This window comes from Xiphias gladius, chromosome 15 (genome assembly GCF_016859285.1).
Source record: "Xiphias gladius isolate SHS-SW01 ecotype Sanya breed wild chromosome 15, ASM1685928v1, whole genome shotgun sequence".
NCBI classification, from domain to species: domain Eukaryota; kingdom Metazoa; phylum Chordata; class Actinopteri; order Istiophoriformes; family Xiphiidae; genus Xiphias; species Xiphias gladius.
This window is the reverse complement of record NC_053414.1, coordinates 12162354-12188616: the sequence shown is the minus strand read 5'-3', so window position 1 is coordinate 12188616 and position 26263 is coordinate 12162354. Positions and strand designations below refer to the sequence as shown.

At 43.4% G+C, this 26263-nt stretch overlaps 1 protein-coding gene across 2 annotated transcripts in view; it reads right to left on the bottom strand.

The window, feature by feature from the left end:
• Positions 1–26263, bottom strand: part of znf827 (zinc finger protein 827) — a 67125-nt gene that overhangs the window by 22343 nt on the left and 18519 nt on the right. For both annotated transcript variants that reach the window (XM_040144866.1, XM_040144867.1), the window contains exons 2-6: positions 23349–24626; positions 20868–21040; positions 20065–20560; positions 12280–12558; positions 1551–1793 (exon numbers count right to left, since the gene is read on the bottom strand). In XM_040144866.1, coding sequence (XP_040000800.1) covers positions 1551–1793; positions 12280–12558; positions 20065–20560; positions 20868–21040; positions 23349–24626 — 2469 coding nt within the window. The remainder of the gene's footprint in view (positions 1–1550; positions 1794–12279; positions 12559–20064; positions 20561–20867; positions 21041–23348; positions 24627–26263) is intronic.

The window sequence follows — 26263 nt, the reverse complement described above, 5'->3', positions numbered from 1 at the left end:
CAAGGCTTTATGATCCTGTAATGCCACATTATGTAAATGGAAAAGGGAGAACCCCAAAGTCCACCTCTGTATTACAGGACATCCCAGGTGCTTACCCCAAGTAAGTTACCTGAGCTCCAGTATAGCTGAAGTTCAACACAAACAGCATACTATAACATAGCAGCAATTTCTGGCTGCTCACAGAGTGGCTGAGTCCTCAATAAAAAAGGATTTTAAGAGGTTTCTAAGTGGAAAGTAAAATGGGTACTGTAAAATCAGCTACTACTACTACTTGGCCAGCTGATGTTTGTACAGAACACTGGATTTCAGTATTCAGTCGTAAAGAGCACTATACAAAATGCCTGAGAATGGAGCTCTGTGTGAGTTTCAAGGCGATGTAATGAAGTGAATTTCAAAGCTGCAACCATCTCAGTGTTCAGAGCGACCTTGCTACTGATGTGTCTCTGAGGTCCTACTGCTCTGGGTAATTCATATTGATTGCTCATTGTGTGACAGCAGCCCACTCTCTTCCAGTCCCCCTCACATTCAAACCCAGCTTTAAGGGGGCGGTTGTCGCTGTTGCCAGGCTAGCGATGCCCTGGCCTCCTTGGGTGGGCACACTGTATATCCCCGCTGCCCTCTCTACCCTTCTTATCCTCTGCCCCCTGCTACAACCCACCACTGCACCCCCCACCCTAAACACCCCACACCGTCACACTGCCCGGCAAGGATAGAGGTCTCTTTCCACGTTGCCATGGAGATGCCGCACGGGAGAAATGTAAAGGGAGGAGGGAGGGGAAGTGCAGGGGGAGAGCGTGTGCAGCCAAGTGTGCTTGAGCCGGCATGTCTGAAAATGAGTCAAGGGAGAGAGAGAGGGAGAGAGAATGAGAGAAAAGAGGAGAGGGAGGAGGGAAGAGGGGGCATTTGTGCAGACACCACTCCCCAAGGGGCCTTGTGCGAGTGTGTAAGAGTGTGTGGGAAAGAAAGACTGTCAACGTGTGAATTTGTGAATATGTGCAAGAGCAAGAAGTGAAAAAAGGAGATTTTACACGAGCTTGTTTCTCTATATGGCATTTAAGCGAAGCAATCAGAGGCGGGATAGAGCTGGGGTCGCAGCCCAGGACTCCAAGTCTGACCCCTCACACACTTGTTCATATACACACACATATCTGCACATTTTCTCTCAGGGCCGATGGATACACCCCAAAGCTCTGTCTTAATCTAGCAATACAAACAGCTGTCTGCTGCCTCAATGTCAATTCCATGGCCATACAGGTAAAACGCAGGATGTCATTACTCGTCATATATCCTTGGCTTTACTACAGAGCCACCAGAGGATGGAAATGGAAGCATGTAGGTTTAATAATCGAGTATCAGAAACTGTCCAAGGTTTACTATGTAGTGTTCAAGGAGAAAGATGACATGTTGCTTTGCATGAATGTGTGTGTGTGTGTGTGTGTGTGTGTGTGTGTGTGTGTGTGTGTGTGTGTGTGTGTGTGTGTGTGGTGGACCTACTGTTCCTCAGAGAATAGTGTATGCCTAACACCGATATGGTTCTTGTAGGGACATACCTGACAATTTGAAAAGTAGTTCAGAGGCCATTTTGACTGATATGTCCTGGGAGAAGAGATCTTTCTGGGGGCGGGCCAACGTCTCAGGGAGGTTACTCATTGGCTCACTCTTCTCACTCGCCCCTAAAGTGCTGAAGGCCAGCAGGTGAGAGGCAGGTGGGGTGAGTTCTGCAGGTGGCGGGTCCACCTCCATAGGCTCTGCCTTTACTTTCACCTTCTGGTAATGGGCATCTTTATTGTTCTCTGGAGAGGATGAATGAACAAAAGGGCAATCACTGGTTAGACCGATCAACGAGATTCACGAATACACAGAATCAAAGTAGAGATCTAGTTTTATGCGCAGAATAGAGGTTACTGTGAGCATTTCAAAAGGTACACACACTGAGTAGCCAGAAACAGGAACTTGTACCTATTTTGCAATGCAACAGCCCTTTGATAAATACCTCATTAAAAGTGTTCAGTTTTTGTTTACTACTACTACTACTTCAGTTTTATATGGACTATGCTTTATATTGGTGTTGTACTTGACTGAATTATGCTGAATCGTCTTTTTGGTGGGTTTTTTTCCCCCAGTTTAACATCACACTTTATTTTTCCCTGTATAGAGGTACAAAAAAAAAATAAAAAAAAATACTATGAACAATTTAAGAAGTAACAAAAAAGTAGCACTGTTTACCGTACGGTTTGTCTTCAATTGCATGACAGTGCACGTAGGTTTCCATTTTTCTGGTCACTCAGAATATTCACTAGAACTTCAAACTGTATGTCCAGCTAAATTGACCTTTTTTATGGGTGTTTGAAATGGAGCGACTGGAAGCAAGATGCTTTTGATACAGATGTCTGCAATGTACCTGCATATTAAATACAGGCTTAATTTGATGTGTTTTTCTGTCAAATTGCCTGCCAGATGTGCTAATCCTGTACAAGTCAAGTCAGTTTCATTCATACAGCCCAAATTCACAAATTACACATTTGCCTCAGAGGGCTTTAAAATCTGTAAAACATACAACATGCTTTATCCTTAGATCCTTGATCTGGATAAGGAAAGAAAACAACAGAGGGATTTCTCTTTCAGGACAGACAGACATGCAGTAGACTGAGTTGAAGAATAAATGATCTTGTTCCTTCTTCTGGTGTATTCAAAGAATTAAAAAAAACCAAACAAAAAAACCCCCAGCACTTTTTGACTATTGCCCAAATGTACAACTAAATCAGGCATCCAGTACAGATGTTTCAAGATGCTGTATGAATGGAATTAAATCTAAAATAGGGAAATCCAAATAACAGCCAAAACATGAGTGTTGCCTCTAAAGCCGAGCTGAGCCGGTTGGCATCTAGCTGTGTGATTATTGGGGCAAGAGGGCAACGGGAGGTCACACTGTCGCTTGGGGGAGGCTCGAGCAGCTCATGTAGTTCACTGAACAGAACAGGAAAGATGCTAACTAAAACACTTAAAATTAACTAAGCATTCATCAGTCTATGTTTGTGATAACTAGAGGTGTGGGATGTAAGAGTGTTTGATTCCAGGGAGTTTTTTCAGCACATAAACAATGGTCTGAAAGGCCTGAAAGCAGCCGTTGACTTATTTCTCATTCAAGTTCAAAAGGTGAGGCCAAGTGAGCGGGCTAAAAATAGCTGAGAGGGAGATGGCATCTGTTAGGAATGTCCCGAGCTGATCTGCAGAATCAAACACTCTCTCCTCCCTCTATGGATATTAAACAAAAGACTATTGGCTGCCATAAAAAAATACTGGAAAGTATTAAAAGGAAACTGTGATGCAGGCTATATTTTCTTAATGCAGAGCTGCCGAGCTGTCAGATATTGGTTCTCTAACGGTCACTAATAGCTAAATTTAGCATATTAAAAGCAGGGCTACTATAGGCTAAAGTCAGTGTGCACTGTACGATTTGGAAAAAAATAAATAAATAAATTGGGTTAAAGGTGGGAAAAAAAACCCCAAAACCTTGGTATGGACATTCTTTAGCATCTGTATGTCCAAGGTAGTTGATGTTTCACTGGAATGATGGCAGGAGGCAGTGTCTCAGTGTGGTGACAAGCAGGAACAAGACAAAGCAGTACAGTTGATACAGTGCTGCTGACATGGCGACTCAGCACGATTATGGGATATATAAATTTGGCAGGGCATTGGGAGCAGTAGGAGGGGCAGGGGGAGGTTAGAAGAGCTAGAGAAACAGGAGGGAGGGAGGGAGATACAAGACAGTAACCCTGCGCTAACCCTGCCACCCCTCCCCTCACATTCTCGATTCCTCTGCTGAAGGAGGCCAGTGTGAAACATCAAGACTGGACTCATAGTACATTGTGCGCACGTGTGAACATGCAAGAGTATCTACTTCTAGCTCAATCAGTGTGATTGTACTATAGTGTTTATGCGGATGCATTAAAGTGTAAACTCCCCCCAGCCTCCTTGGTCCAGGTGTCTGGTTTATTGGTAGTAGCCAGCATGTGGGGGGACATGGACAACCATCAGTCCCACTAATCCTTTAATCAGGTGGCCAGAGTTGGCCAAGAGTAACCTAGGAGAGGCTGATGGAGGGGCAGAGCAGAGGAGGAGAGCCAGAGAGGAGGGCGGAGGGGTAGGGGGCACTGCGCTCTAAGGGTCAACCAAGGGACACGCGAGCCTCTATCACTGGATCACCACCCTAACGACAGAGGCGGAGTGGACTGCTGAGCTGCAATAACACACAGTCACACACAAAAACACATGCACATACTAAAGGATACTATATGTACTTCCCAGTGCTGCAATAAACATGCTTATATACCAAAGAGCCCTTACAGAGGGATCACATGACACAGAGAGAAAATATTTGATCATAAACACACAACGTCATATTGAAAGCCTCACATCACAGTAGGCCAGATCAAAAGTCTACCTGTGACAACATAAAAAATGAAAACATGGCCTCCCTCCCACACTGATAAAGCTATGGCTTTTTGGTCGAGGTCATGACCTAATGTTCTGAAGCCATAAAAAGAAGCCCTCAGCCTGCCTGAACCCAGCTTGTGTGTGTGTGTCTGTATCTGAGAGAGTGAGTGAGCGTGTGCCCTGTGTGTCTATGCACGTATGTGTCATTTCCCCTGGTGCAGAAGCTTCCTCTACGATACACCAGCTGCCATTGGGTCACGGAATCAGGTCTGGAGGAATGTGTGTGCGTGTATGTATGTGTGTGTGTACAGAAGTGGCCGTGCCCTTTCTCAATAAATATCATTGCTTTTCTTTAGTGTCAGTGTTGCTCCAATTTCTTTTAATATTCCTTAAAAGTATGCCAGGAAACTCAACAAATATAAATAAAACCTAAAAATACTTCCCTGATTTATGAGAAATAGAAGAGGTTGAACCGCAGGCTATTAAGTTATGTGTGTGTGTGTGTGTGTGTGTGTGTGTGTGTGTGTTTTAAACTTATAATATAGTTGTACCACTCAAAAATGAAAACTGGTACTTGGTGATTTATATTGTGATATAAAAAAAAACTGGACAGTAGTGGTAAACATGGGAGCTATTTCCGTGATAATATCTGGGAAATATTAAATACCAGTGGAACTGACATCTGAAGTATTATTTCATTACACATAACGTAGTTTATTACATTTTTCACAATGGGGCCTAGATTTAATAGAATATTAATCAATGCAAATAGCAGAAATATTATTTATCTTACCAACGTCATTTTCAATTTCGATGTCCAAATTTAAAAAGGGAGAGAGGGTACACACGAATACTAACATTCATTTGACCTGTCTGAGGTATATTGTTCTATTTTAATCGAACTTTTAGAACTGAGTGCAAAGAGAGAAAAAATAGTTGCAATAGTTGCAAAGTAAATAGTTACAAATAAAAGCTTCTTCGAGCTCCACTAGGTATATAAAGGCAACCATGTTGCGCACTTTTACGATATGTGTGAATGTGAGCTGTATGACAATTCACTCTAAGTGCACAACACATACCTTGTTCTCTCTGATGCAGCACTACTCAAGTTTTGAGTCAGAACAAAAGTGACTGGGGTTCTTGCAATGTTCTGTTTTTAGTGATCAACTTTGACCTCAGGTGTCTACTTGAATCTGTGTGGACGTGACAGCCCGTTTGCTGAGAATGTACAGTAGGAAGGTAAAGACCCAGGATAGATTTCTAACCACACTTAGACAAAAAAAGCAACATAGCATTAGAGATTTAGTGCATGCAAAGTCAATTTATTGCACCATTTTGATGCTTAGACAGCATAGGAGCAAAAACTTCGAAAGATGGGGAGTGAGGGAGACAGACAGAGGGAGAGGCAAAGAGGAAGGGTAAAGAGAGGGAAAAAATTGTCAAACAGTGCCAGAAAAAGAGCACCCGAGGGTAAGAGAGGAAAGAAGAAAACGGGATGAGAGAAAAGAGCTGGGGGAGGACAGCAGGATGAGGAATGGCTAGAGCCTAAATGACAACCTCTCCACCTCTCCCCCCTCCTGTTATCCTGGTCTACCCTTCTCCCTGCTCTGTTATTCCACATTTCTCTATCCTTGCCCCCATCTCTCTCTCTCTCTCTCTCTCTCTCTCCTCTCTCTCTCTCTCCCTCTCTCTCTCTCTCCCTCCCTCCCTCTCTCTCTCTATTCTCCTGCTCTCTAGTCGACCTGCTCAGACAGGGGTGAAGAGTTCAGGCGCTTCAAAGGCTGCAGTGTGGAGACTGCATGTCATGTGGGAGCCACAGCAGCCTTGCCTGCAGACTTCACAGACAGCTGCTGCTACAATTGATCCTCGACCAGCTAGCTCTCAGTAGTTCAGCCTTCTGACAGTTGCAAACTGCAACTACATCTGACTCCAGAGCAGTGTGCTTGATAAACAGCCCATAAGGAGCCAGATATGGCCCTTATAAAGCAGTCCTAAACAAAAACATTTAGCGCAAGCCAGGGCTGATCCAAGGCTACTAAAACTTTATCATATAAGGTCAAGACAAAAGACGCCAAGTGATTGCCACAGTGATTCTGTCAATCATGTCTAATTTTTAAACTAGGCACTCAGGAAACAAACATATATAGTAAGGGGCCAAAGGAATCAGCTCTGCTTTTCTGTAAATAGAACTATAGGCACTGATGAGGAGCCAGTGAGACAGAGTATGGAGGTAGGGAGGGTGGGAGTAAGGGAGGTCAGCGAGCGGACACATTGAGGGGGCATGGTGAGGACACTGTCAGAGCAGTGTAGAGCTTAACATAAAGTAAGACTGTCCACTAATGCCGGTGTTGTGAATTAGAATGATGAACTGCTTAGACAGTATGCTGTGATAAGCCATACTGAGTAAATAGTGAATCCTTTTATGTGAGAGTAAAGATAATAGTTAATGATGAGCGTTACATTCGGTTACTAACTAAAAGGGGAAAGGCTACATATATTTATTATTATTTCAGTGCTCTTTTTGCTTAGTTTTTGGTTTATTCCATAACTTGCTTGGTGGTATTTTCTCCAGGAAGTCAAAGAAATCAACACTTCCCTCATTTTTCAAACTATACAGATACTAGTTATTTTAATAGAAAGATTTAATCATTCTCTTTGTCACATAACAGTTACAGTGCAGCACAGCCATTTCTAGGACATATTTTCCTAACCTTCAGCTGTGCTCTACTATTCATGGTACACAGGCAGGAGGAGTAGTACAACAGCATGCAACTCAAGCTAGTCTGAGTAAAGATGCTGGTGTTCTGGTGATAATTGGCTGTTTCTAATGAAATTGCGCTGACAATAGCTAAAAAAGGGCCAAACCTGTTTTCAGTGCACCATCACTGCAATGGAAATGTTTGGCGGAAACATCAGTCTGCATCAGTCATCCTAAACTGCTTTTAAACTTTAGGAAATCCTCACATTTCCCTCGACTAAATCCTTACTGCTCCAACAGAAGGCACCAGGCAATGTACATTGTATAATCTACCTGTAGCTAGTAAGCTCAGAGCCATTATGAACAATGATCCACTGTGGTTACCTTGAGGTGATCATACACGGCCAACCAGGCTGCTGCTGCAAAAAAAGGAAAAAAAAAAAAAACACAAAAATCCAGCTGCATACTGTAACTGTGTTTTCTACCACTTTTCTGCTGTATTTCAATTAATGCATTCTACTAGCAATATGGAGTGGTACAGCAGAATTACAACAATTAATGTTTTAGCTGAATTAAAAGTGAAAAGTCAGGAGTTATCTTTTAAGTGAAAAAATATAAATCACACAACTTTCTCTGGCACATCATGTAAACCAAACTTTCAGTTTATCTAGTTGACAGTGAAAATTTCACACTCTTCCTGCTACGTAGTGGTCAAAATTATTTCAGGCAACTTTTATTATCTTATCTGACGAGCACTGTAGAGGGGAGAGGGCCTGTAAAATGTCCTCAGAGACGGAAGGCCTGTTCCTAAGAAATGAGGAATGAGTTAAGCGAGTACTAAGTGCGATTTCACACCTATAAAGGGTGGCTGGATGGTGAGTGGGTGGCACGGCTGTTACCCACACGATGCCAGTCTGCCAGGGCATCACCTAGGGTCCTCCACCTCCCCTTCCCCCTCCCTTCCTGTGACGCCATGTTCCCCTTGCCCTACAACACCAGTGCCCATCTGCTAGGACACGTTAGCCGCTGGCGCCAGGGACTATTTAGCCTGGCGTAATTAGCCCCCAGACACCAGCAGCCTGGTTTTAAACAGATGTGGGGGAGGTAGCGCTAGCAAGGCGACTCAACACAACCAACCAATGTTTGATAAGGGAGAGAGGGGGAAGGAGAGAGAGCGGAGAAGAAGTGACCTAGTTAAAGGGATGATGCAACTCATGTTACAGCACAATGGGCAGTAATGATGACAACCCCACTTGCTCTGACTGTCCGATGCCATGGTCGAGGAAGGATGAGCAGCAGAAATTTAATTAGGTTGTGTCTATTTGCTGTACTGACAAGCAAGAGGGAGGAAATAAGCAGTTTTTAAACAGACTAACAGTGATGTTTTTAACAAATAAAATGCTTAGCCTACACTCCCAAATGTGATTTCCCTATTTAAGTATCCTTACTGGTTTATTGTATTCTGGGGCTGACCTTTAACAGAGGACAGAGAAAAGTTGCAGTGTAGATGCCCTTGAACCTCATGACTGGAATCACACGTGACTGTAACGGCACTGACCTTTCCCTGGCTCTCTCCTTTCCTCCTCACCATCTATTTCTCCTTCCCTTCCCCCCAGGGTCATTTGAGGGTCCAGACTCTTGTCAAGGCTGTCACTCTAGACAGCCCTCTCCATCTACCGCCCCCGCTGTTGCCATGGCAATGGACGGCACTGCGCTCCAAGGACTGTGTGAGGGGGCAGAGGGAGCCAGCGGACGGATGAACGCTGCAGCATCTTTCCCTAACCTAGGTCAACCTTGCAGAGCTAGTGTAAGTGATGGGAGGGGATAAATGCTGGCCATGCTGCTTGAGTACCAAATAAACTGGCAGGATAATGTCAGTGCAAGGAAACAGCAAAAAAAGTAGGAGACAGAGGGATAACAGTGATGAAACAAAGAACATAGGTGGAGGCAGTACAGTAGAGGAATTATGTACTGCCCACATCATTCTCTCAATTTCTCTACACACCAAGGCCAATGTCTTGTATTTGTTTTATGTGTTCTTTCAAAGTAGTAATCATGTCAGTTTTGTCTTCCTCAAACCCGCACACAAAAGCACATGCACAGACACAGGGAAACGTGACCTGGGGCCAGGCAGTGGAGCAGCACACGTGTAGTACCACAGAGCTCCCAGCCTGCATGAGTCACTCTGAACACCAGTCGACCCAGAGAGAACAATGGCAACCGGTGTGTGAGGTGTCTGTAAAGCACGCACACAGTGGCACAGAATGAAGAGCCGCGGATAGAACAACGCCCCACTGCGCCACCATCAGACTGCCATTTGCTTTGTGGTTTTTAATGCTGTGCATATTTGCAAGTGTGTCACACTGTATATTTTATGGCTGCACAATTCTAGTGTAGTAATCATTCCAATGTTGAAATCAATCTGTATTTTTTTTCTAAAGTAAAAGTAGTCCGTGAGGCTTGCTAGGTTTTAGACTAACTAAAATTTGAAAAATATGTGTTAAGTCAGAAAAATGCACACGGCATGCATGTATTACAATTTATTTTTAAATCAGGGAAAACATTTTTGTGCAGATTATATAGCTAGAAAAGCCAGCTCTGTTGGTGCATACTGATGTGTACTTCAGGAAATTTCATTCTTGATAGCCTGAGAGATACACTCCAGCAGCCCACAGAGGACAAACACCTGTCCAAAACACACTTGAACTAGACCTGGCATTCAATACTGATTTTGGATGTAGGCTAAAATAAGCAGTGGCTTTAAACTGTATTTAGCAGTGACACAAATTGTTTAGTCATTTAAAGCAGCTGTAAGCAAACCTCTTCTTAAAAAGCCTACTCTTTATCCAAGTGTTTTAGCCAACTATAGACCCTTATCTAACCTTCCCTTTCTCTCTAAGATCCTCAAGGGAGCAGTCTCCAGTCAGTTGTGTGGCTTTCTACAGAACATTAATTTCTTTGAGGATCTTCAGTCAGGATTTAGAGTGCATCATAGCAAAGAGACAGCACTGGTGAAAGTTACAAATTACCTTCTAATTGCATCGGACAAAGGACTTGTCTCCGTACGTGTCTTGTTTGATCTTAGTGCTACATTTGACACCATTGACCATCACATCCTATTACAGAGACTGGAACATTTAATCGACATTAAAGGAACAGCTCTAAGCTTCTTTAAGTCCCATTTATCAGATCAATTTCAGTTTGTACACATTAGTGATAAATCCTCCATATACTCAAAAGTTAGACACTGAGTTCCACAAGGTTCTCTGCTTGGACCAACTCTATTCACCTTATATATGCTTCCCTTAGGCAATATTATTAGGAAACACTCTATAAACTTCAATTGTTATGCAGATGATACCATATTATACTTATAAAGGAAGCCAGATGAAACTAATCAGTTAGCCGAACTTGAAGCATGTCTTAAGGGCATAAAGACCTGGATGACCTGTTATTTTCAACTATTACACTCAGACAAAACTGAAGTTATTGGGCCTGGCACCAAACACCTCAGAAACACATTATCTAATGATATAGTTACTCTAGATGGCATTGCCCTGGCCTCCAGCACCACTGTTAGGGACCTCTGATTTATCTTTTATCAGGATATGTCCTTTAACTCCCACATAAGAAACTTCAAGGACTGCCTTTTTTTCACTTGCGTAAAATTGCAAAAATCAGGCACTTCCTGTTTCAAAAATATGCAGAAAAACTAGTCCATACATTTGTTAGTTTCTAGGCTGGATTATTGTAATTCCTTATTATCAGGCTGTCCAAACAAGTCACTGAAGACTCTCCAGTTGATCCAGAATGCTGCAGCATGAGTACTGACAGGAAATAGGAAAATAGATCACATTTCTCCTGTGTTAGCATCACTGCACTGGCTCCCTGTAAAATCCAGAATAGAGCTTAAAATCCTCCTCCACACCTATAAAGCCCTTGATAGTCAGACATCATTATATCTTAAATAGTTCATAGTACCCTATTACCCCACTAGAACACTGCACTCCCAGAATGCAGGCTAAGTTGTGGTTCCTAGGGTCTCCAAGAGTAGAATGGGAGGTGGGGCCTTTCTAAATTCTATTATTATTTGGTGCTATATAAATAAAATTGACTTGACTTAGAAATTGAAAAGCAACAGTTACCATTGACATAATGTCAAGTGCATTACACGCAATGTGCTATGAAATTAAGAACCAAGCTGGAGTCCCTGCCTAAGGACTTGTTACATTCTTGCTGAACTCAAACCAGAAGCTGTAAAGGCTAAATCATGCTGCACTGGATGATATCAGTGGTCCACACAGGTTGAGACATGGTGCATGTCAAAAATCGTCATGGAACAAAGGGCAAGTCAGGGATGGGTTTTAAGTTCAATAACGCAAGTAGATACAGTATTTTATCTGCCAGTTGTCTGTCTTGTTTTGTAGAGGAACTTAAGAAGAGAAAATTACTACCAAAAAAACAAAAAACAAAAACAAAAACAAAAAAACTACCCCTTGTTCCAAAGTTGGAATAGTCTGATGCAGAGAAGGGTGGAAAGAAAATGAAGGGTCAAGACAAGCGACCCGAATATCATCACAGAGGAAACAAAGTCCTTGTAGCCACCAACTAGAACAGAGGCCATTCCACCATTCTGCCTTATTCCCCACAGGTACACTTTGCTCACCTTTGTGAAGCCAACAATTTTAGCTTGGTTAGGTGTGCCATGGTAGAAAACATCAGAAACCTTTTATGGCAGTCAGTGACATAACCGTTGGCCTAAAGGTAACCTCCCAAGCTGGTACTGGCTGATCTTTAACTCAAACAGCTGAGCAACACCACAGCTATCAATAACACAGGGCATGCATGGACTGTTCTCTGGAAATACATGTTGACTGTTTTTTTTCTTTCTTTCTTTCTTTCTTTCTTTCTTTTTTTTTTTTTTAAAACATATTCAAGTATGCTAGCGTACGATTTTACACAAACTAAGAAAATATAGTATATGCATACATCTTTTAAAGACCATGGATTTAGTTTTCTTTAGATTTAAAATAATTACAGAATAGTGTGGACTGTTGCATAGGTAAATCTGAGAACTACAAGCTCATTTGCATTTCCCCCTTATTGCAAACATATCATAAAAATCCATAGACTACCCACCCTACCTGAAAGCTTAATCAGCAGCTCAGAGGCCACCTTAACGTTGATATCCTGGCTCAGCAAGCTGTTCTTAGCCATGGGGCTTCCTTCCCTTGGTTTCGGTGGCCCTGGGCGCTCTGTGACTGCTGCAGCCCCTGTTGGTCCTTCCTGGCAGAAAGTCGCAGGAAAGCTTGGCTGGACCTGGCTCTGGGACTGGGAGGATGGTCTAGGGCTCAGCGTTTCCTCTACTTTGGGCTCTTCCTTCAGGTGGAATGGAGATTTGAGCGTCTCCCTCTGGTTTGCCGCTGCAGCCAGAAAGACAAAAAGACTGAAAGAATGAGAAGACATGAAGAGGAGAAATTGATGTGGGTTGGTGGGCGGATGGGGTGCTAAAATAGATGCTTATAATAAGCATCTATCTTAAATTTTTTTACGGTGCTAAGTGAAGAGAAAACAATAACACCTAAGGTTAATGTAATATGTCATAAGGACATTTTACTTTCAAGCTTAATATGACTGAAGAGGACTGTATACACACACAACATAACGTGTGATGCATGACTATTCAAATTAAATGGAACAACAAAGTGAACCAGAGTGGATTTTCATAGTCTCATCGCTGCAACAGTTGCTACAGTTGGCATACTGTGGGCCAACCGAGAGGATGCAACCTCATGGGTGTCCTTCTTTCTAAGTCTTTAGGGCATCTACAACAAATTCCCAAGTCCTTTCCTTCTTCTTTTGTCCTTCACACTGCTGCTTTCACCATCCCATCCATTCTGTGCACTTTGTTCTTAGCACCATTCTACTTAAAGTCCGGTTTTTGTAATATTTTCTTCCCTCTAACATTGTCTAAATCCTCTTCAGACATAAGGACATGAAATAATTCTGGTACTTTTGTGGAACGCGATAGCAATCATCTGAAGCCTTATCTGTCATCTCTGCAGTGTGTAACCTAGGTTAGGGAGTGAACTGTCACATGGATCCCTCTGCTCAACAGTCATCTTTAACAGAAACTGGGCCACATCTAATCCGCCTTAGATGAATAATTAATAATTAGACATGGAGCAACTTCCGATAGCCGCCAAGAAAGGAGCAGCGGGGTAAGCGTGTCTCTGTGTCTCTCAGCACGTTCCACTACATTCTGTACTAAAACGAAGGTTTACACCCACTATAGCTCACTGTTGAAATTTAAAATGGCAATAAACACTGAGACACTGTACACATATATATATATACATACATGTACACACAAATATATATATATACACATACATGTACACACATACATACATACATACATGCATGCATGCATGCATACATATACACACACACACACATACATATACATACACACACACACACACATACATATACATACACACACACACATCGATATACACACACATATCGATAGACACACACACGTATACACACACACACATACACACACACACGTATACACACGTACACACACACACACGTATACACACACACACACACACACACGTATACACACGTACACACACACACACACACACACACACACGTATACACACACACACACACACACACACACACACACGTATACACACACGTATACACACACACACGTATACACACACACACACACACGTATACACACACACACACACACACACACACACATACACACACACACACACACACACACACACACACACACACACACGTATACACACACACACACACACACACACACATATATACACATATATATATATACACACACACACACACACACACACATCTACACATCTTCTGACTCAACCGTTGACACTTCAAACAATCTGTACACCCTGGAATGTACAATCTCTCTGTCTCACACACTAACAGGCACACACAGACGCGGGATGGATATAACAGAGGTTATCACTCTTGGGCAGATTGCTGTCCAGTCTCCTCTGGCCCCAGCAGAGAACTGCTCCACTCCTCGCCCTACCGTCTCACCTAACATCTCTAACCGCCACAGGCCTGCTGCCCCCTGCTCGCATCATCAATCTGTGCCGGCTCCGGCCCCTCTGATTAATGATGATCTATGCCAGAGGGATAGAGGCCTCAGAGACATGGGATACAGGGCAGGAAAAGGGGACAGGTGCTGGTGTTTTGACCACCAAAGCAGTTGCACGATGTCACAGAACCACGCCATGGCAGGCCGGGCCCGCAGTTCAAGAGGGGGAAAAGGACGAGGTTGAGCGGTGGGATGGGATGGGGTGGGTGGGTGTGTGGGGGGTATTGACCTTCAAGTTCAGGGGCAGTGGCGCAGGGTCGCATGCAGCACCAGCTGGAAATGTCACACCGTCAGATGTCAGCGGGCAGGCTAAGTATAACCTGGTCAGCACCTGGAAGGACGTCCTCTAATTAGAAGCATGTTGGGCCATGTCGGATCAGACAGGGACAGCGCACTTGGTCACTGTCTTACAAATACACATAAAAATACACTATCCCCTTGACCCGCACAAACACATACTTATATCTTGGGATAAAATCCTTACTTTGTGTTGCCACATACAACAGTACACATGCTGAATTCAAACCATACGCAAATGCTGGGATGTACATGAGCCACAATGACAAATACAGACTCAACACAAACTTAAGATTCTAAAATTCTTCTCCTCTGTGGCCTCATGAGAACAAAAACAACCCCAGGCCATGCACTCACAGACAAAGTCACACCACTCCAGTGACCTTTTGGAGTGTCGCTATAAATAGAGTGCATTTCCACTCAGAATCTATGTTACAGAGCCCAATGAATTATTTAGTAGCCTAATCCAATGGGCAAGTTTTTTATTTCTCCAAGCTGATGGCTCAGTAACAAAAAGCCAGAGCAAAGTATCAACAGGAACAATTCAGCCTACAATGCCAAACTTACACTTTCGCCTTTTGTCTCTCAGAATTGTCACAATCACAATAGCATCATGAGCATTCGGTCTCTGGCAGATGATTGTGTGAAGTGAACACACATCCAAGGAGACAGGCATCTCTGGGTGACTGGACTTCTCTTCTGTGAGCTTCCTGCCTGTGTGACTACATACCAAGGCCAATGTCAGCTCCCTGTGCATGATACTGTAAGGCTCTTCTAGCTCAGGGTTGACGATGCTTTCAGTTTGTCTCCATGTTATCACACCCTTCTGCCACCTGCCACCAACGCTACTTCCATCCCCGTTCTCTTCCCTGTTTCTCTCCCCTTCGCCATGCTTCTCTCTTGCGCCTCATCCGTCTCGCTGCCAGGCGCTTGTCCACTCCGCCTCACCTCTCGCTCCGTGGCCAGGGCTGCCGTCAAATAACTTCATTAGCTTTCCACCTCTGTCACGCCGGCCTGCTCCCCCTCTGACAATTGGCTGCTGTTTACTCCCGGAGAAAAAAAAAAAAAAAAAGCACAAGGCTACGTGGGGCAGGTTGAGAACCCAACAATAGCTGACAGTGTGCTAGACACTGGACAGTGATACTGATGGCTGCAGTGGGGATGTATGGACCAGAGGTCACACACAAAAGGCCTGCCTGTGCCTGCTCATGCAGAGCTGGAAAGCAAGGGACATGCAGATTAAATCTAGATGTTCACAAAAAGACAAAACTAAAGACAAGACATTCAGTATCCAAAATATCTGGTGTCAACTAAGAGATGGGGAAACACAGCCCAAGTATTTTCTACACCTTAAGATACAATGGATCCTCCTATGGTGTTTTCAAATACAGTACCACAAAAATAATAACTCACATGATATAATAATGCAGGGGAAAAAAATCTATCTTCTCTAAAAAGTCTTTAAAAATACTCCAGGTTTTCCATGTACAGTGTTAAAATTCTACTTGTGCTTCATTTCACTGTAGCAAAGCATTGCATGCAAGATATTCTCCTAGGACAAAGATAAATAAGACAACTGCAGAAGCATCATGACAGATGCAACACCTCCCACAACCCCCTGCATGCCAATTATTCACACCCAGCCAGGGTCAAGCTCGTTGTGCCTGTGTCACCACAGCGGGGGCTGGGGGTGGTGTTTGGAGGGTGTGCAGTGCCCACTGTCATTATTAACTCAGGGTCCACTGGGCACAGGGTAGGGGCTGTGCATTTCAAAGTGCCTCGGTGGCTTTCATCTCTGAATCAAAATGTGGATCACACTGGATAGCTAACGGTTGTGTCAGCGTACCAGGATAAAAATCAAAGCGTATCAGTATAACACTCAATGGAAAGCAGGGCAGCCCAAAAAATGATATGCTTATTATGTCAGAGGTCAGGAAGAGTTCAGTGGCTTTTTATGCCTGGGGAACTCGATGCAACTCCCTCTTTACCTCTTTCTTCCTCTCCCTCACTTGCTGTCACTTCATGTCTTTTTTTTTTAAATCTTTCCCTCGCCAGCTTTTTGTACATCCACCCCCTTCTCATAGGCCTTATGGGATTGAGGCACTGAGACAGCAGCGTAAAAGCAGGAGGGATGAGCTGCTCGTGTACACACTCAATCTGGGTTGGCAGGGAGGTCAAAAGAAATAGAGTCTTAAGGTCCCCGTAGGAACTTCCTCACCTCTTCCTTCCTGTCTGCTCCGTGGCATGGGTAAGTCTCACCATGATCTGAGCCCAGTTCTTCTCAGTTTCATAACCGTCTATCTCTAACTCAAACCCACAACAAAGGGAGAACTTTATGATCAAAGAAGCAGCATTCATTAAAACCCATCATCATGCATTCAAGTTCAACATCCTCTCGTCCTGTCTTTTTACATTCTCCCTCATTCTCATTGAATGACGCCCTGACTAAGATGTCCGCCACTTGACACTGGACTGACATTGCAAGGAGCCATCTTGGCTCCTCTGGGAGTTGCCTGGGCTTGATTGTGTAGTCTGGGAGTGAAGTGCAACTGGCACCCAGGGGGCATCCATGTGGCGCCGGGGCCTATGAGATCGAGGGGGAGTTAACTAAGCCGGCCCAGTCCCTGTGCATCCTGGCAGGGTCACAGGATGGCGCTGAGGGCGCTAATCATTTCAAATTATGAATTCCTTTTTAATTATGAATTATGCATAAATTTTTAATTAATCTAATGTTCCCTGGGTTTTTTCCTCCCATCCTCACTCAAGATCTCAATCTAATTACACAGCATTAAGTGGAAGAGTGGCAGCCGTAGCCTCGACCCCGGCGCTGAACCTCGGTCAACCTTTTTCCATCAATCTTGCCTTTGTCTCCAGGCTCATCCTTTGATATTTTGCAACATGGTGAAATGCATCTAAACACAGCCTGGACCTAGTTTACCTTGGAGCTGCATGTTTGTCAAGTTTGTTTAGTTAAGGAAATGCTGTATCATTATGTTATAAAGCCTAGGAAAATTCCATGTCACACAGCAACTTTACCAATGGTAGAAAATACTGTAGTAAATGATAAATGTTAAGTTTAAAACTGCTTCTTGGATGGGAAATATTAATAATACTAGTATTACTATTCGTCACATCCTTGAAGTACTGACAGCCAGGTACACATCAACTGCAACCTAAGTTTAACTAAAAAATTAATATTAAGGTTGGGGAAAATGAAGAATTCTCCATTTTTAGGCAAGAACAACAGCTCTGTGTTAACAATGTTTAATGCAGGGTGTCAGATTATCTTATTCCATTTGTGTATCGTGACATTTTCGGTTTATCCACTCAGCACCTTTGGTATAAAATCTTCCACCCTTTTGTCAGTCATAATAATCCTACACAAAGACAAAGGGAATTGTTAGCAGGAGGAAGATGGCTAGAGGTTACAGATCTTCAAATCCCCTGACAACTGACAAGATGTGGCTGCAGAAAATTAGACCCTCAACAACTATTGTTGGGGCGCCAATCATGTAGTTCCCAACTGTTTAATCCGAGCTAATTAGGGGTCAACAGCAGAGGACTGACCATGTACTACAGGGCAACCATCAGGTGTCATTTTAAAACTGTGCGAAAAGAGGCAAAAAAAAAAAAAAAATCTAGCAAACTCAACACCCTGGATAAATGTTTTTAAAAAATGGTAGAAATATGAAATATCAATTTCGTATTGTGAAGCCTGGGAAGCAAATAAAATACAGTTCAAACCAGAGCAGTGATTCACAAGATTAGAAATGAACATAGTGTACATGCTCTGATTTAGGCCATGACTTTAATGCTGTGCAGTAGTACTTAAGTTGATTTTTATGTGCATGTTCTACACTGCTGCTACCAATCATGGTGGTGCACACAATGATATCCTATGTCTGTGTGAGGTGCACTTTAACTGATGAATGAAAGGAGAAAAAAAAAAAAATCCCCCTTGAGTAAAGCAATGTTTAGAGACATGAAGCCACTGAAGCCTTAGTTTTAAAAGGTAAGAGAAAAAGCTTAGTATCAGAACATCCCCAGTCTTTTTGCTCCTTCTTGGTATGCTTGGAATCTGTTATTATGCTAAGAATGTCTCCTCTCTTTTGCTTATTCCAACACACCTTCATCATACACAGAAGTGACACGATGCAAGGAGGGTGCCAATAAATGAGTTAGATGTGCTTGGCTTAACAGCATCCACAATTTGTACATGGATTGGGTCTCAATCATTGAGACGTGCCATCTTTTGAATACAGATTCGCAAAATTTAGATCTCATAGGTGACATCCTTCCTGTGTTTATCCCAGTGTTGCAGGTTTTTCAGGGGTGTTACTGGAGTATTTCAAGCCTTTTGTATCTGCGACCGTCTACTGTGATTTTAAATAATTAAAATAAAATAAAAATAATCCAAATCTTTAGTCATATATACAGTATTCTGTCTTCCTCGAATTAGTGTCCTAAGGGCAAGTTTTGAAATCTTTTGGTGGTGTCCTAACCATTTTAAAGGCATGTGGTACTTCAAAGGTCCAGGCTAAAGAGAAAGTTGTGAAAAGGCTAAAAGTCCATGGCCTACTTTTCTATCATATTTGTGGGTAATACACTGAAATCAAGGTTGTGAATAAACCTGTGTACAAGTGAAGACATACCTCAATATGCACAATAATAGTTAAATTCTGAAAAGCTGCTCAAACATATGTCTGTGTCTGAATCTACCCAATCAGTGTGATTTGGCACATGTTGCATAAATTATTTCAATTCAATTCACTGTTTAAACCATAAAACGAGTGGGATTTTACATTTTTACTTGTGTTAATATCCATGCAAAGTCTAAACAAATTAATGTATTTGCCACTGTCAAGAGCTAAAACTGTTTTTTCACGACAGTTTGGAACAAACTCCCCGACATTTTATGCTCCCATTGTTTTAAAATCCATTAATAACAGCTCACAGAGACAAACTGCGGCCTTGACCTGAAACAATAAACATAAAACTGTTTACACTTCTTACGAATGTTATTTCTAGTGACAGTGAAGAAATCAAAACAAAACGTAAGGCAAAGGCGAGACAACATCAGATCAGCACGAATGTCTTCACATTCAAGTCTCGAAGAAGTAAAATACTCATGATAAAAGTGCAACTGCAATGACTGCAGTTAACAAAGTCAAGTTGAGAAAATGGTACAATAAACAAAACCATTATGGATTACAGGACTCAAGCTATTAGTGTGTCTGTGCAAGCTGTTTCTCCAAGCATTTCTCAAAACTATATTACTGACTGCTGGTCGTACAAAATATGCAATTTTTTCAGTTGTCATCAAGGGCATTTTTTGCTATTTGCTGATATTTTATAGACAAAAGCACTAACATATTAATCAATCAAAAAAATAATCGTTAGTTGGAGTCCTAGAGTGAATCGCATTTCATCAAGTATTGTAAGTTATCATAAAATGAATGCTAACCTGATAGCTTCATAAGCAGGTCAGTGGCCGTCTTGGTAGTGATGTCAGGGCTGAAGAGGGAGGCCGTGGTTGGACCACTAGGACTGGATCTGACCCCGACTCCAACCCCAACTCCAGGTAGGTCCAGGGAGTTGGCACTGCTACTGGGACGTTCCCTGCAGATGCTAAAGGGGGAGAGCACAGACAGGTCTCTCTCGTGCGGCTCCTCCTTGATGTGGACATGATTGGAGGAAGCCTCGACCGGAGAGGACGTCTGCTGCTGAGTGTCTGATTGCAGCGGGGACACCTCCGTCCCTCTCAGGTCTGTGGAGCCGCTGTCACCCATCAGGGAGCCTTCGCCCTCCGTGTCGGTGGTGAGCTCCTCTTTTACCTTGACATCTGTGCGGGGGAAATGCTGGTGGCAGCGCATGTGAAGCTTCAGGCTGAAGTGACGGGAAGAGGTGAAGGGGCAAAGTTCACACTGAAATGTCTCACCCCGGTCCTGGTGCTGATGTACCTGGAAAAGGAGGACAGGTTTAAGTGTCAAATCACTTCTTCTCTCTTACACTACAGTACACAAAAAAGAAAGACAGGATTCTTTGCTTTATTTCAGTTATATTTATCAGTGAGATTCTACCACAAACAATCAGCAGTGTTTAATTATGCCATGTAGAGGATATGTTACAAGTTTAACAAAAGCATGCATGTCCTTTAAAGCTAACAATTATATTCCAAGAGCCATAATAAGCACTGATTAAAGATGATGCGGGTGGGATGAAGAGGGGTACAGGGTCCCAAGATCAAGAATATCCATAAGATCTCACCTTCATGTGGGACTTGAGATTGTCTTTGCGAGCACAGCGGAAGGGACACAGGGGACACTGGTGGCTTTTTAAGCCTGTGTGGATGACCATGTGTCTCTTCCAGTAGCTCTTGCGTTTGATGACCAGCCCACACACAGGACACTGGAATGGTTTGCCACCATCCTCAGGAGAGCCTTGAGGGGACCACAGGTCATTGTTACTACGTACAAAGAACATTTAAGGAGTTCCAGAAGCTACTCATCAGTATTTTAGAGCATGGAAAAAATGTATTATATGTTGCTGAAATATACCTCCATTACTGAAAGGAAATAAAAATCACACCTATCCAAATGCAAACTACAGTATTCACAGATCTGCAAGAGACAACTCCAGCACAACTAATGGTGAAAACTATCAAGGGAAATGCCAGCTGGAAGCAATGGTATAATGGAAGTAAAAACTCAAACATGTTTTAGTATCTCGATTATTGTTGTTGGCTTCATATCCGGCATCCATTACTGTTTAATTGGTCTTATTAGAAAGAGGCATGATTGCATTACAAATTCTACAAGGGCCTGTCAGGATGGCTTCATAAGTATTCCAGTGCCGTTCCTTGAAAAACATCTGGTAATCAGTGTTTGGTGAAATTACTGTGCTCAGCCATTCATTGACCTGAGGTGTAAAACCTCGAGACTGCCTATTTGCAACAATAAACTGCCATCTGCGGCCCAACCTCTCCAAGCACAGAGGAGATCACAATGCAAAAATGACTTCTGCTTACACTAAGCTGAGGCATGTGAAGTAGAAATAAAGCAGGAGAGTGGAAATGTGTGTGAGTTTGGTACCTTTATCTCAGCACTTTACATGTCTGCTTCCTATGTAATCACACCCATATTTTAGAAAAAGGGAATGAGCTTTCCTTGTGTATGCAAAATGCAGAACATAACAGTGCAATACAGTTTTATAGTCGAATTGGCAAGGGACAACAATAAAACAAGACAAGACAGTCAATAATCAAGGTCACATTTTTCAGTCTGGCGACCAAACAACTACCTGCATTTTTACAGCGATGCTCGACCTTGACGGCTCACAGGTTAGAGCAGACCCCCTTTTTAGCATGCAGATCACAGAATATTACATCAACTGCCTCATCTGTCTGAAGTCAATTGCTCCAGCCATTTTAGATTTGGCGGGGTTGCGACACAATCCCTCAAAAGTGCCCATCCATCTCTCTGAAAACATTCTGTTCTCCCTAAAGGCTACTTAGTTAGAGCTTGCACTTTGAAGCTTTTTTCTCTCCCTGTGCAAGAGTGAGATCTTTGTGCGCACCCTTGTTTGGGTTATGTGTCTGCATCTGAGTACACACTTACAGAATATACTGCATGACCATTTGTGAGTAGCGGAGAGAGAGAGAGCATAAGAGGGAGGGAGAGAGAGTGTGCACGCATCTGTATCCAGTCAGTGGAAAGTATGATGTGTTTGGCCTTAAGTCTGCTGTGCTGATCAGTGCAGAGGGCTCTGGTGAGTGGGGGCTGAAGCCAGGAGGAGGCTGCCGAGATGGATATGGACTCCAGGGCACCCCACTGTGCCGAGCACACACTGACGGCCCCCTTTTGGCAGCACGCACATCCGAGCACAAACGAGTTGGTCTGGGAAGGCAGTAAGGTCTCAGTTGGAACCCCCTGTCGAGCCCACAGACCATTTCCCAGACTCGAAGGCCAGCCAGGGCTGTTTTCTCTCGGCTACGCTCTCTGCTCGGCTGACAGTTAAGCTGAGACTACACTACAAGCTACTTTAGCGCCAGTGAGGTGAGAACAAAACCACTACAAAAGTAGAGAAAACATGTCATGGAGGTTCAGAATTGTGCTTTCTCTGAGAGTAATTTGGTGACAAGTAAACCTACTACTCTCCCACAATATGAAGCAAAGACATCTTATCTATTTGGAGTTGCGCTTCGATTGCAATATCAGTTTTAATTTATTAGTACTAACAGTTTTAATTTGCATTTCATGGCATCAGTGGTGTTATTTCTTTGTTAAATGCTGAATGGGGATAAGTATAATAATAGGGGAAATATTTGTTTTTAACTTCTGGTAAATTTGCATAATTATTTTTCGAAAGAAAAGGGCACAGTGAAGGTGGATGAAAACTTATCATAAATGAAATGAAGCTGAAATGATCTTGAAACTTCATAATCTCCTTTCTATAGAAACATAAGATCATTTTATTTCATTGTAGCAAGCTTGTTCATAGCCTGATTCTGCGTTTAACACAAGGCAAGAATTGAGTGTGCTTTAGTGTTTTGTAAATGTGTGTCACTGAAGAAAAAACATCTTTTAATAGGAGAAATATCCAAAAAAAGGTACCTTACCTAAGCTGAGCTCTACTCTTATTATCTATATTGGTGTGACCATTTTTTGATTGATGGATTAATGTATAATATTAGTATGTGTATAGCGATTGCTATGCGTATATTATTACTTTATTGTCCATTTAGATTACCTGCTTGGCTGCTGGGTTTGCCTCTGCCCTTTGGAGTAGAGGGCAACAGCAACTCTAGGCTCTGTGTGGGTGTAGAGGGCGTGGGGGCCTTCTGGTTCTTGTCCAGCAGGGGCTTCACATCCTCTTGGAGGACACCAGTAGTCACCAACGGGGAACCCTCTTTCTTCTCTGCCAGCATGTTTCCCGCTGCCCTGGCGGCCACCTCTTTGAGCAGGGCAGCAGAGGAGGTCATTGACACAAGTGATAGAAAAGAACTTGCTGAGGCTTGGTGGTCAGTAGCAGCACTTGCCGTTGACGAGGCTTGGCTCCGCTCACTGACTTTCTTGGAAAGTGCAGCGAGGGTGGAACTAGCTGACTGTGGGCTAAACGGAGAGTTGAAGGCATCAAAGCGCACCACATCATCTCCTCGACCACCCCCTCCGAGGGCGGGCACTGCAGATGAGGCCGAGGTGGAGGAGGAAGAAGAAGTTATTGAGGAGGAGGCCACGGCATTCTTGTCTTGAAGTACAGCATTTGCTGCTGCTTTTAACTTCTGGATTGCTGAGTCTGGGGACAGGCTGGAGCCGCAGGGCGTGGAGCAGCTGGCCGGTGGCCACTTATCTGCAACACCTGCCCATACAAAGCCACTGCCATTGCTAGGGTTGACAGAGTTAAAGGGGTCAAGGGGCTCTTGCTTGATGTTGGTGACTGAGGGTGCCAAGGAGGCTGGTGAGGCTGAGCCGCTATTGTTGTTGTTATTAGCCAGTTTTCGGGCAAGAGCACTTAACTGGTGGGCATGGTGGGAAGAAGGGGAGAGGGTCAAGGGTGGGGCTAAACCAATTGGAGGAGACTCCCCCCCAGCACCTCCCCTGGATGACCGACTCAGGAGCTCCCCAGTGTCAAGTTTCAGCGACCCAGCCTCTAGGAGGCGTCGTAAGTTACTGCTGAGGGGTTTTCCCAGGGCACGAGATGCTGCTTCCCCATACAGTGATGATACCACGGAGGAGAGTGTGTCCTGGGCCGAGAATGCACCTCCATCCAGTCCAAGAAGTTCCAAAGAGGCACGATGGACGGGCGTGGGGCAACCAAGTGAGCTCTCACCTCCACATGTATCATGGTCCCCGGACCCAGTGCTGACTCCAAGTCGTTCATCAGGAGAAGAGCCCCTGGGCAGGAGGAGCTCATCCTGGGTGTCTCCATAGGACGACGATTCTGAACGTGTGTCAGAAGCATTCCCAAACCAGGCCTCCTCCTCCACAGGACCGCCGTCAGGCCCTCCTTCCTCATTGCTGTCCACATCTGGAAGAGGAGAGAAAACATACAATTTACCCTGAGGAAACAGAAATAAATGGTGTATTAGTATTGTAACAAAGATATCACCATGTTACTCTAGTGAACAGTGAGATTAGGCATTATCTTTTAGCTGAAAACTTGAGTATCCTGAGTAAGAACTGTGAACATCAAACACTTAATACTAAGAGTTAAGCAGAGGGCATAGTCATAGCCTCTACTGACTGCAGACTGCTTTTAACATTGTAAATTAGTATTTACTATTCACTTTTATTATTTCCCATGCTTGCTTGTCTGATCTTTAAGAGCAATTAGTGATCTGTACCATGCAGTAGCCTAACTGGGACCACAAGTTTGAACATTCATTACAAAAACACCTGCCCAAAGTCAAAGAGCCATTTAAAGTGCAAAAATACACTTCAGTGCTCAGCAAGGAGACCACTAAAATGACCTCCTGCACAAATTCAACCTCTTTATTATATAATGGCAGCTTTCCACAAGGCGCATCCAGAATGTTTGAGTAATTTAGATTTTTCTGTCCTTTTTTAACCATATTTTTCCCACCCTTGGTCTGGAAGAGTCTAGTAAAGGGGTTACCATGACAACAGGTCCTTCTGGGAGGCTAGACAGCAAAGATTAGGGTAATGGAGGTTACGGAACTAGATTAATATTCATGAGCCTGCAGATACCACCGGGGAGCCAATAAGGATAGGGTTAAGGTCACCAAGGGTCATTAATATACACTTCATGTATCAATATTCATAAGCAAAACATTACAGCTTGCCAGACAAGGGCGAACAAAGGAAAGTGAATATTCCTGATACATATTAACAAACCTCCATGAGAATATGTCAAAAGCACCAAGCCTGGGAAAAACAAAATGTCAAAACTGAGTCTTTTCTTTTCTCCTATTTGAGTTACTGTACACAACCTCACAAAACATCTGATGAAAAAGAAACTGGCTGAGATTTCTGATAAACTGGGCACTCATACAGTTGCAAAAACATGAGACTATGAAAGAATTAATCAAAATGTCTCATACTGTATATCCACACACTCCAAAGCTGTCTTCACCCTCACGACCCTGACAGAGGCCTAGTGGGTCTGCTCTCTGTTTACAGGCAAAGGCAAAACGGTTGCCAGGCAACCCAGCACAGCAACCTGTTGGGATCATTAGAGTTGGCTGACATCTGGCCAGTATGGCTCACCATGGTCCACTAAGGTGACTAAAATCACAACCTACTATGACCGCTCCTCTCCTGCTGCAACAGATATCAAACAGGGCTTACACACGTCCCTACATCCTCTCATCTCTAACACATACACACTTCCATCTTACATTTTACGGAAACGCACAAACCAGCACTGACAGAAAATGTCAGATGCCAAAGACCAATGCAACAGATTATGTCATAATATTTGCCTTAGAGCTTTCAAAACTGTCTAACTCATGTCTAATAGACTTTACAGTAAAACAAAGCAAGACGTATATTACGAGACCGATGAGCATACAGAGCATGCATGACCCTTCTCATTTTTTGATACTTTTCTAAAGGCAAATGAAAACGCCAAATTGTGAACCTAATTTCCCATGCTCCTTGAAGCCATTTTGCCACCTGAGTAGGGTTAACAGGAATGAAAGAGAG